Source organism: Rhinolophus ferrumequinum, chromosome 4, assembly GCF_004115265.2.
Source record: "Rhinolophus ferrumequinum isolate MPI-CBG mRhiFer1 chromosome 4, mRhiFer1_v1.p, whole genome shotgun sequence".
In the NCBI taxonomy this organism is placed as follows: Eukaryota; Metazoa; Chordata; class Mammalia; order Chiroptera; family Rhinolophidae; genus Rhinolophus; species Rhinolophus ferrumequinum.
The window spans coordinates 88,951,476-88,963,674 of NC_046287.1; the positions used below are offsets into that span (position 1 = coordinate 88,951,476).

Here is a 12,199-nt window from a genome sequence, read left to right on the forward strand (position 1 = left end):
AGCTGGTACTCTGGGATCTCCAGATGACCACCTCGGCCACTGAAAAACATTCTAAAACTGTTCCCACCTTCCATCTGCTTCATCTGATCCTTCAATATCGAAGCGTAGTTTCTTCAGTGGTTTAGGAGGGTTGCTTCCTTCGGCACTTCTTTTGAGCACACGGTCGCTGTTACACACCATCTGATTTATTTTCTGGAACTTTTCAGATGTCTACAAATTACAGAATTCTTTATTGTATTATTAAATGCCAGCATTTTGTAGTTAGCAACCCTTAATTGTAGTTTGATGTGCGTCAAAAATCAGGCAGTGGTAATATCTGCATTTTAATTTTCTGCTTTAATGGGCCAAGCAACATATATGAACAATCTCCAAATGAGAATAACTCTACCTAATGCTACCCACTCTTTTTAAATCCTCCTGTCTCTTCCAGTAGGCTCTTCCTCTTCCTCCAACAACTCTGACTACTACTCTGCAAGTCCTGGTTCCTCGTTTCTGGAACACACCCACACACTGAGCCAGAGCTGCCACTTTCTCAGAAGCATGTAAAATTGGAACAGCATTCTGGAACCTTGTTTTTGATAGATTTTTTTGTTTTTGGAAGCATAACATAACCAAAGAGAACATCATAAGAATTTAGTAAGAGGTGAAGTGTCCAGTGAATAATAATTTTGGACTCACTTTATGGGTTTTTTATACGTTAACAAGTCATATAGTTTATATAGTTTAAACCATCATCGATACAGTATTTGTTGAAATGTTGCTAATTCAGTTTTTAAAATAAAAAATCAACTTTCAAAAAGATTTAAGAATTTGAGTCCATCCAATATTATTGGAGATGATTTGAGATATATGTCTCCTCAGGGAGAATCCTGTCACAGCAAAGTAAAGAAAGTTTTGGTAAGAAATTCTAAAGGGGGCACAACACCTTATTTTACCCAACGGACAAACGTGGAAAAATTCTATTTCTTACCTATCGATTTTAGAACCAGAGTGAGGTGATTATCTCAGGGATGTGTATGAACATGTTCATTTGAACTAAAAAATGAACTCAGACTTTCTGATAGAAATTAAATCTGATTTGACTGATTGATTTGACAGTGAGAATTAGCTTTATTACTCATGCTTTATTTTCTAATTAAATGAGCTAATTTTACAAAAATTAAACGTAAAAACAGCTTTTGGTGAAAGATATATTTAGAACACATATACAAGGAATGTTTAGAAAACAGCTTTGAAATTCACCAATTATGAGTATGAGTTGCAATTAAATCTGATTTGAAAATAAACCTGATTTATATATATATATATTATATATGTAATACATATGTAATACATACATATATAATATATATCTTCTAAATTCTACGCAACATGCCTGAATCACTTTACAGCATTTGTAAATTCAAATTATAGAAATCTTCAATTTATTTTATAGTTACAGTGCATGTCACTGTACTTCAAAGAAATACTCACCCCAAATGATTCACCAATTGATACTAAGATTCTGTCAAGTTAAGATAAAATACAAATTAGTCATAAAAATCATATATAACCTGCAGAGATAAACACACACATAGCATTCTGAACGATCAGAAATACCAAATCAAATGTTTCTTCTACCCCTAGAACCACTGATAAATTATACTCATTAAAGGCTTATTCTAACAGTGCTGGTCTAGTCATACACTGAGGTGGTCTCTTAGATTTTTAAAACAAGAACAACTTGTCTGCAAGACATATTCTGCTATTGTCCACATTTAAAGAGAGTAAAATAAAGTTTTAAATTTATTCCTACTTAATTCTTAATAAATCAAGGGTAAGTTATCAATTAAATTTTTTCACATTTTCTCATTAAAAATTCAAGTTACCCCTGGCAAAAAACTTACAGTATTAAGTAATAATCAATTCTAAATAGGATCTGTAATCACATATAAAGGCTGTTTATCATATATCCTAGAATCAGAAATCTCTTAATCTGTTTGGCCTTCTTTGAACCATATAATTTATGTTCCTGATAATAAAGCTGAAGAACAGCATTAGCCCGACAAAACAAAGATGTGATAATATGCTCACGGAACTTAAATATATAGATTTTATTGTCCCCAAATTCCTTGATAAGTGGCCATCAATCTATATGCATTTGATTAACCAGAATACCTAAGTATGCTGATAAGTAGAGTGTTAAGATGCTCTCTTAATGCTTGATTAAGAGTTATCAGGATTTCTGTAATGTGACTTTTTTGCTAAAGAAGAACCCCAACCCGGAAGTGATTTCATTAATATCAGCAAAGAGCCATCATTAGCAGCATAATATGGATTAATTATCATCATTAAAAAATTACCTTGGTATACATTTTTATGTGGCAGTGTGAGACTGTGTAAATTATATAGACGTGGTGTGGCATCTTAGCAGCTTACATAAAGTAAGTTGTAGATTTTAGTACACAGATACTCAACTATAAGAACACCAAATAAAGGATGGTACAGGGGCACACAAGGGTATTTATATCATTTGCAAATTATTTTCTACTTTACCTTTTCCTGTAGAGTTTGAAATTTTTACCATGAATATGCATTACTTGTATAATTAAACACACCATCCAAATGTTTTCTAAGAGGTTAATATATCCCCTCTTCTTGTTTGTTTTTCTTGCCCATTAAGTACAACTAAGGGCTGACATTTCTGAGATGAGACTACATTAACTCTACTCACTAATCTGCCCCCCACTTTATACAAATAAAGTCAGTTTCAAATAGCCCATGATAACATATAATAAGTCAACTGAAGCGCTTCAAAGCCAGAGAGCAGTTGTGGTTGCATGTGGAAGATAATGTAATGATTTGTAGTTGCACAGAACCTTTCATCTGAGAATTTAAAAGAGCTTCTCACTCATCATTTTCCTGATCCACAGCACCATTCTGAAAGAGGCATAGAGACCTGCCCAAGATAATATACAAAAGCCACAGGCAAAATTACGGATGGACTTCTAAAGACTTAATTTACAGTCATCAACATTTAATCAACCATCTATGTTTTTATAATAGAGCAAGATGAACAGGTTCACAGAAAGACTTTACAGGACATTCAATAAACGACAGAATAAAAATTCTTAACCAAAAGTAATCTATTTTGTTTAGCAGATGGACTAACAAAAAAAATGAAAGTGATTTGAAACCTATTCCCAAACTGGTGTCCAGAGTGTTTACAAAAGAATAGACTCCATCAGCCAGGTAAATTGATGACTGAATTTGGAAACTCATCTAAGTAAGTATCTTTCTTCCCCCCTAGTTCTTATTATGTCACTTAATATAAATACACAAATTATGGACTCAAGAATAGCTTAGTTTAAATGAAGAGTCTTATATTTTTATGCTAGAATCAAAGTAATCCCCTCTTATACTTTACCACTTCTCTAACAATGACACACAAACCTTGATCTTGGAGTCATTTTTGTTGGCGTTGGCAGACCTTCTGAAATTTTATATGGGTTCTTCAGGGGTGATATATAGATGTTCCCCCCAGGAATCCGTAAAGGTGAACTAGGAAACTTGTAAGGGCTTTGAGGAATGTGAGGTATTGGTGACAAGGTAGGGGGCTAGAGCAAAAAAGCAAAAAGGCATAGTATTTATTTAATGTCTTAGTGAGATCCATTGCTTTGTAATTAGATTTTCCCAAAGAATAGTTTTAACATACCCTGGTGGAAGCATATTGCAAAATATTTGTTTTCAGTCTCTGCATGAAGACCGAGTTATAGAATACTATAATAGAATCATACTCCTCTTCTCTGATCAAAACCCGTTTGAATGTCTGGGGAAGAAGAATAAAAACACTTGTTAAATCAATTTGGGAAGTTATCTTTAGATTTTATTTTTTAATAGTTCATAATACTTTTTAACAGTAAAAAGCACATATTATACAGGAAAATAAAGTCTGTAAAAGCCTTAGGCTTGGATTATAGCTGTTCTAGCAGAAGTGAAATGTCACAAATATGTACATTCACGTTTTACACATGTACACGTAAAAGTTTATTACAAATATCCTGATTTTTGCAGGGTTATAGTATTCCTTATTAACTTTATAATATGAATGTGGATATTCAAGAACCTTAATTTTCCAATTCCATATTAGTTATAAATAATTAACCAATAATATAGAAGTAAAAAGTTGATATGTGAATTTATATAATAAGGTCAGAATACATGATCTAATAATGATGTTATCCATATTATAGATATGGAATTATCCCCAAAAAATCTTACCATGGAAGATTACCTACCTCTTGAACAGCATGAGGAAGATCTTTGTAAGCTGTTACAATGATTTTGAATTTAAGGTCTATATTCTTCACTTTACATATGCCATACATGGAACACATCATAATCTAATAAATGAATGTGATGTAAATATAGTCAGAATCTTGTAACATGGTTGTACTCTAGAAAGCACTTCATTGTCTTTCTTTTTAACCTAAAAAAATGGAAATTTAATTTCCTACAGGATTATCTTTTCCTATCCTGAACTGGTGGAAAGTATGTGAAGTATTTAACCCAAATTGTATTTAAAAAACAGAGTGCAAATAGACAACTCTCAAGTATTCAGGCAGATCATGCGGTTTGTAAATAACCCTAACATTTGCTCCTGTTCCTTAGATATTTCCCAGAAGATAAAAGCTGAAACTGGAATCAGTTAACTGTGTAACCAGCACTTTTAAAAAAGGCCAGGTGTGGAAAAGGTTCAAACTATCAGATAAAATAATATTGAATACACTAAGTGGTGGTGGTAAGGGGGATATAGTAACTAGCAGGGGTCAGGAGAGAGTCTTCTGTGTTATTGATTATGTTCTATTTCTTGATTTGGATACTGGTTATACAGGTGTGTTCAACTGATGAATTTACATTAAAAGTATCCTTTACGTTACATGGATTTTTCTATATGCATATTACATTTCAAATAAGATATTTTAAACACAAAAATAAGATTTGAAATGATTTCCTGTGACTTTAAAACATGAAACTTTCTTATTTTTTATGAATTTTATTGCCTAATTTCAGTACTCATATCTTCTGCACCCTTCTTGCTCACATCTACTATTATTACTATTCATCTTTCCTTGCTCAGCATTCTACCAGCCCCAATCCTACTATTCTCCCCATTTAGAAAGCCATCCAGTATCCTCTTTGCTAATTCATATTTTTCTCCTACTCCGGTATTTTACCTAAGGCACCTCTCACAAAAATTTTATTGATTCCAGATACCTAACCTCTTTAGGAATCCTTAGCATTACCGTCTATGTCTTTCTATATTGTAGAAAAGCAGCAGAACCATAAGGCAGTAAGTGCATACTTTAAAAAATCCAACATACTAGAATGTATATGTCCCAATAGAATCTCATAAAATATACATATTTGTAGGTTATACCTTTATACATAATTCATCTTTTGCTCAAAACATTTTTCTTGGGAACATTACTACCAATCTTACAGAAATAAAAGGATTATAAAGAAACATTATGAATAATTGTATACCAAAAATATAGGTATCTAAGATGAAATATAAATATGTATAGAAGGACACAAACAACCAAAACGGACTCAAGGAGAAATAGAAAATCTGAGCTTGAATTAGTAATCAAAAAACAAACAAAAGCCCAGACCCAGAATGCTTCACTGGTGGATTCTACCAAACGTTTAAAGAAGAATCAATATCAGTTGTTTACAAACTCTTCCGAAATTAGAAAAAGAGGGAACAATACCCAACTAAATCTATGAGGCCAATATATCTGATACCGAAACCAGACATCACAAGAAAATGATTAATATCTTGTATGGTTATAGATGTGAAAATCTTCAACACAAACAAGGAGAATCTAGCAGCACTGTGGATACACTGTGACCAACTGGGATTTATTCTAGAAATGCAAGGTAGGTGTAATATCTGAAAATCAATTAATGTAATATACTATATATCAATACAAAAGAAAAAAAGATCATCTCAATAGCTACAAAAAAAGCACTTGATAAAATTCAACATCCTTTCATAATAAAAGCACTCAATAAACTAGGAATAGAAGGGAACTTCCTCAACCTGATAAAGGGCATATACAAACAAAACAAAACAAAATAAAAAAAACAGCTAACGACCTTTCCCTTAAGATCAGGAACAAAACAAGGATGTTGCCTCTCACCACTTCCATTCACCATTGTAATGGATGATTCTGGCCAGGGAAATTTGGCACATAAATAAAATAAAAGTCATCTACATTGAAAAGAAAGAAGTAAAACTATATCTATTCTCAGAAGACATAATCTTTTTATATAGAAGATCTTAATGAACCCACTAAAAACTATCAGAACTGATATAACAACTTCAGCAAGGTTGCAGGATACAAGATCAATATACAAAAATCAATTGTATTTCAATACACTTGTAATGAACAATCTGAAAAAGAAATTGAGGAAAAAATTCAATTTACAATAGTGTTAAAAAGAATAAAATCTTTAGGTATAAATTGAACAAAACAAGTGTAAGACTTCTCTAAAAACTACAAAAAAAATTGTTCAAAGAAATTAAAGGAGACTTTAATAAAGTGAAAGACATCATATGTTCATGGATTGGAAGACTTAATGTTGTTCTGACAATACTCCTCAAACTGATCTATGATTCAGTATAATCCCTATCAAAATTGCAGATGGTTTCTTTGTAGAAATTAACAAGTCAATCCTAAAATTCATATGGAGACGCGAGTTTCAGAATAGTCAAACCAATCATGAAAAAGAACATAACTGGAGTACTCATACTTCCCTATTTCAAAACTTACTACAAAGCCACAGTAACCAAGACAGAGTGTGGTACTGGCATAAGAAGAGACATATGGATCAATAAAATAGAAGAGACCAGAAATAAACATTTACATATTTACAGTTAATTGCTTTTTGACAATTGTCAATAGGGAAAGAAAGACTTTTCAAGAAATAACGTTGGAACAACTAGTATCTACATACAAATAAATGAATGAAGTTGGACTCCTATCTCATGCCATATACAAAAATTAACTAAAAATGGATCAGAATCTAAATGTAAGAGTGAAAAGTGTAAGACTCTTAAAGGAAAAATGGATAAATCTTCCAAACCTCTGGTTTGGCAATGGTTTCTTAGATATGACACCAAAAGCACCAGTAACAAAAGAAAAATAGATAAATTGAACAGCAACAAAACTAAAAACTTTTGGGCTTCATAGGACACCTTCAAGAAAGTGAAAAGACAACTCAGAGACTGGGAGATATATGATTTACAAATCATATATCTAATAAGGGACTGTACGCATATATAGACTACATAAAGAACCCTCACAACTCAATAATAAAAATACAACTCAATTTAACAATAGGCAAAGGATATTTTCTCGCTGAAGATATATACAAATGACCAATAAGTACATGAAAAGATTCTCAATCAATATCATTAGCCATGAGGGAAAAGCAAATCAAAGAGATACCACTTCATACCACTAGGATGCCTATATCCAAAAAAGGCAAATAACAAGTTAGTGAGGATGTGGAGAAACTGGAACCTCATATATTGCTGGTAGGAAGTGATGTAGCTATGTTGGAAAAAAAATCTAGCCATTCCTCAAAAGGTTAAACATAGTTACCATATGACCCAGAAATGCCACTCCTAGGTGCCAGCCAAGGAAAATGAAAACATATGTCCACACAAAAACTTGTGCACAAATTTTCATAGTAACTACTCATAATAGCCAAGAAGTGGAAACCAAATGTACATCAATAGATGAAAAGATAAATATGAGGTAGTATATCCACACAATGAAATATTATTTGGCAATAAAGAGGAATGAAGTACTGAAGGAAGCTATAACACACATGAACAATGAAATCATTATACTAAGTGAAAGAAGCCAGACTCAAAAGATAACATTGTGATTCCATTAATATGACATACCTAGATTAGGTAAATCTGTAGAAACAGGAAGGAGATTAGTGTTGCCTGGGGCTAGAGACGATGAGGAGTGGGGGGAGAGTGCTAAAGGGTATGGTGTTTCTTTTTTGGCATGATAAAATAGTTTTAAAATGGACTCTGGTGATGGTTGCATAACTCTGAATATAATAAAAACCACTGGATTGTACACTTTAAATTGCTAATTTGTATGGCATATGAATTATATCTCAATAAAGCTGTTACCAAAAAAATTCTTAGTATTCTGTTTACAGAGAAGAAAAAGGAAGGTATGAGATTGTTCTCTGTAAATTAACTCGTTTTTCGATTATTCATTCATTCATTCATTCATTCACTCACTCATTCAATGGGCACTGTTTTAGTTCAATTGGTTCTTAAGTCTCCTGCTCTTTTCCACACTAAAATGAAATCTCGGTTACCACAACACAGAAAAACCTATGATAAACAATTTCTTCACTGATTTTTACAAATAAGATCTTTCATGTCATTAAGCAAGTAAAGTTACTGAAATACTCTCAAGCTCTAAATTATAAGAATTATAGCAAAAATATGAAAGGTAGCCAACAAATAAACATATTAAGTCTACTAAACTGATCTAGCTTCTCATTTGAATCTAACCTTTTCTGAAGAAATCAGGACATGTTAACAAACAAGTAGGAGAATAGAAGGTGAAGTACCTTCTTGTCTTACCTGGTCCAAATGCCTGTCTCTCATAAGTTCATACTCATTTTGCAATGTGTGCTGGAAAAGGGTCCAGATGATGTGTTCTAGTTCTGGGTGGTCAGACAGAAGCCGCTCACACAGGGTATTTAGTCGAAGATATGCTAGTCGGTATACTAGAGAGACAAGGGGAATTAGTCATGTGCTAGGTGCTGTTGTAAGCATTTTATGTATTAATTCATTTAATTATTTCAAAAACCCTGTAAGGTAGCTTATTATTATCATTTCCATTTTAGAGATGAGGAAACTGAGGCATAGCGATATAAAGTGGACTCGCCCAAGCTCATACCTAGTAAGTAAGCAGAACAACAATGATTTGAACCCAGTCAGCCTGGTTTCAGAATCCTTGCTCTTGAAAGTAATCCTCTACTAACCTTTTTTGTAAAAGAGTGAAAGGGAGGTAGATTTCAATGGCTTCTGAGTCTGGAAGGCTGACGTTGCTTGTGCCTCCGCATTTGCAGTAGAAGTTACACGTGGAGTTGACCCTTTTTTCTTTGGGGATTTTACAGGAGAAAGGTACCTAGATACATTCAAAGGAAAAGTCTTTATATGAAGTTTGCTAAATCTCAATCTCTCTCTCTCTCTCTCTCTCTCTCACACACACACACACACACACACACACAGCTATACACATACATCCAAACACATCTTATCTATTTAATCTGTTACTCTATACCAAATTACTTGAGCAGGCTACTTAAATAAAAGCTAGAAAAGGTAGCTTAATAGAAAAACTAAGCTCTCATCATTTCTAACTTTAGTTTAGAAAGTTAATAAATGGCTTTTCCTGGGAATTACTGCCTTATTGAAAACTACACTGTATACATATTCAATTTTAATAATTGTAGTGGGATTGAGATCATAAAATGACTCCAGCTTAAAAGAACAAGTTATTGATACCAAAATAGTATTGTCATATTTCTTTCTCCTCTTAAAAATGTTACATTGATAACTATGGTTCATATATATGACTTAAGTTACACACACATACATACACCTATCTAAACTATTTAGTACAGAATCCTATGAATTAATACTGTAGATGACATTATCAAGGCAGATTTACACCTGTACATTAAATATGTCAGACGTAAATTGAGGCAGAGATATTAGTAAATATTATCTCTCAATTTTTGACATTCTATTGCTGTGTTGCCCTTTATTTTACAGGATAATCCAGGCCCATTTTCCAATTTTGTTTTTCTATCTGACAAATAATTCTGAGCAGGAAGTAGGATTAGTGAAGTAGGATTAGTACCTTACTACGAATGTTTCTACTGCATGTAGTATATTATAACTAGTATACTAGGAAAACAGAATTGCCATCATAATGATTGCATAAGTCCCAGGGTCTAGTCTACTGTCAACCTTGGATTTCCCTTCAATGCATTAAGCAAAAATATTGCAGACTGACTTAACTTGGGTAGAAGTTAGTTTCATTTGAGTTGTAGATGCAAATATTCAATTACCTACTGGATTTCACTACTTGAATCGCAAACTGGAGCTCTTGACTTCTTCCCCCTATTTTTCCCATCTCAATAAATGGTTCTATATTACATCTAGTTTCTTAAGTCAAAACCTAAGAGTTATTTGTAATCTCTCTCTTTTCCTAGTTCTTCTAACACAAAGAAAAACCAAGTCCTAGTAAATCTTCTAAAATACTTCCGAGAACTTTCTATTTCTTTCTATCTCTACTTACCTATCTTAGACCAAGTTGCCTATATCTCTCACTTGGACTACTGAAATCATCTTCTAACTGGTTTTCACATTTTCTTCCTCACCCTGTTCTTTTCCCTCCCCCTACTCCACCTCTACTTTAAATAGCAGCCAGAATGTGGCCCTTTCAATGACAAATTATAGCAAGCTGCACCCCTGCTTAAAAATGCTTTCCCATTGCTCTTCTAAAGTACAACTCCTTCCTATGGCCTATGGGAACTTACAAGGTCTAGCGCCAGTTTGCCTCTGCAACCTCATCTTGCACAGTTCTCCTCGTGTGCACTTGACCCCAGCCACACTGGGATTTCTTTCTGTTGCTAAGACCAGCTGAGTTCAATCTGCTCCAGGCTACTGCACTTGCTCCTGGCTCTGCCTGGAGTGCACACTGTGAAGGTCTACTGTGTGGGTTTTTGCCCGGCCAGCACCCTCTTGGTCTTCAGGTCTCAGGCCAAAGGTCACTGCATCAGCAAATGCTTCCCCAAACATTCTATATCACTCTCTCAGTTTCTCTTTCACATCACTCTTATTATTATAGAACTTACTATACTCTAAAATCACCTTACATATTAGTTTCCTTGTTCACCATCTATGTCCTTCCTCCAGAATGTAAGCTCTGTGAGGGCAAGGACATAATCCATCTTATTCGCCTGTGTATTCCTGCTGCCTAGAAGACTTCCTGGCACTTAGCAGACAACTGCTTATTGAATTAAAGAAAAAGATAACGCTTGACTTATTGTATGATATTACCTAGCAAACAAACTTATACATGAAGGCAGAGGCTCCACATACTAGAAATACTTCGGGTACAAGTTAGCATGGAAATGATATCTCTGAAAAATAGTCCCTGCACGAATCACAGAACACTGTAATGTCAATTCCTACACAGAATTAAACAGATACATCACATTATGCACATTTTTATGGAAGGCAGTGTAGCTGGAATCTTTAAGAGCTTGAGTGTTGGCTGTTGGCGTCAGATTGCTTCAGTATGATTTCTGTTTACTTCTGGCAAGTTACCTTATTTCTCTATTTCCTATTTTATAGATAACGGAGGCTGATAACAGTATCTATTACCTTATAGGGCTGTTACAGAAGAGTAAATGAAAAAAAAAATCTGAAGTACTCAGGCAACTGTTCATTCAGCACACAGCGAAGCCTCGTTAAATGTCAGCTACTGCTTTCTTCTTCCGTCAATCATTATCATATAGTGATCGACTGTTTTAGTCTCATATCCCACACTACTCACTCGCTATGCCGATTCTACTCTTCACTCCAAATGCACTGATGTAAATTCCCCCCAAAATGTTTCTTATTTTCTTGGCTGCTATGCTTTGGGATTCATGCCATTTCTGACTCTTGAAACAGTTTTCCATCTCTTCCCTCCTCTCCAGGTTCCATGTTGAAATTCTATTCCACCTTTTAGGCCTATTTAAATTGCCATTTCTGCCATGAAAACTGCCCTCATTAAACCAAACCTAAGTGTTTTCAGTAGCACCTTGTACCACTTTACTTGGGTCATGTACCTTACATTCCTGCTTCTTGAAAGCAGGAACAATGTCTTATTCTAAATTCTATTCTCTACAGCTTCTGTATAGTGTACCTCGCATTATACTATGCTCAAAATCAATTTGCAGGTTGAATGAATAACATAACATATATTCTACTTACATGTCTGCTGCAGTGTGATTATTCTGGAGAGGAAGGTTGAGAGTACAAGCAGGTTCAAGGTGATCAGTTGGTCCTTCTCGGTCCTTTGCTTGTTTAATAAGATCAAATAAAGGTGAATCC

The 12,199-nt window shown here is 33.9% G+C and overlaps 1 protein-coding gene across 1 annotated transcript in view; it reads right to left on the reverse strand.

The window, feature by feature from the left end:
• RB1 (RB transcriptional corepressor 1) overlaps positions 1 to 12,199 on the reverse strand; it is a 154,421-nt gene that overhangs the window by 4,538 nt on the left and 137,684 nt on the right. The window contains exons 18-25 of the mRNA XM_033104560.1: positions 12,080 to 12,198; positions 9,070 to 9,215; positions 8,666 to 8,811; positions 4,278 to 4,382; positions 3,695 to 3,808; positions 3,433 to 3,596; positions 1,474 to 1,504; positions 68 to 210 (exon numbers count right to left, since the gene is read on the reverse strand). Coding sequence (XP_032960451.1) covers positions 68 to 210; positions 1,474 to 1,504; positions 3,433 to 3,596; positions 3,695 to 3,808; positions 4,278 to 4,382; positions 8,666 to 8,811; positions 9,070 to 9,215; positions 12,080 to 12,198 — 968 coding nt within the window. The remainder of the gene's footprint in view (positions 1 to 67; positions 211 to 1,473; positions 1,505 to 3,432; positions 3,597 to 3,694; positions 3,809 to 4,277; positions 4,383 to 8,665; positions 8,812 to 9,069; positions 9,216 to 12,079; position 12,199) is intronic.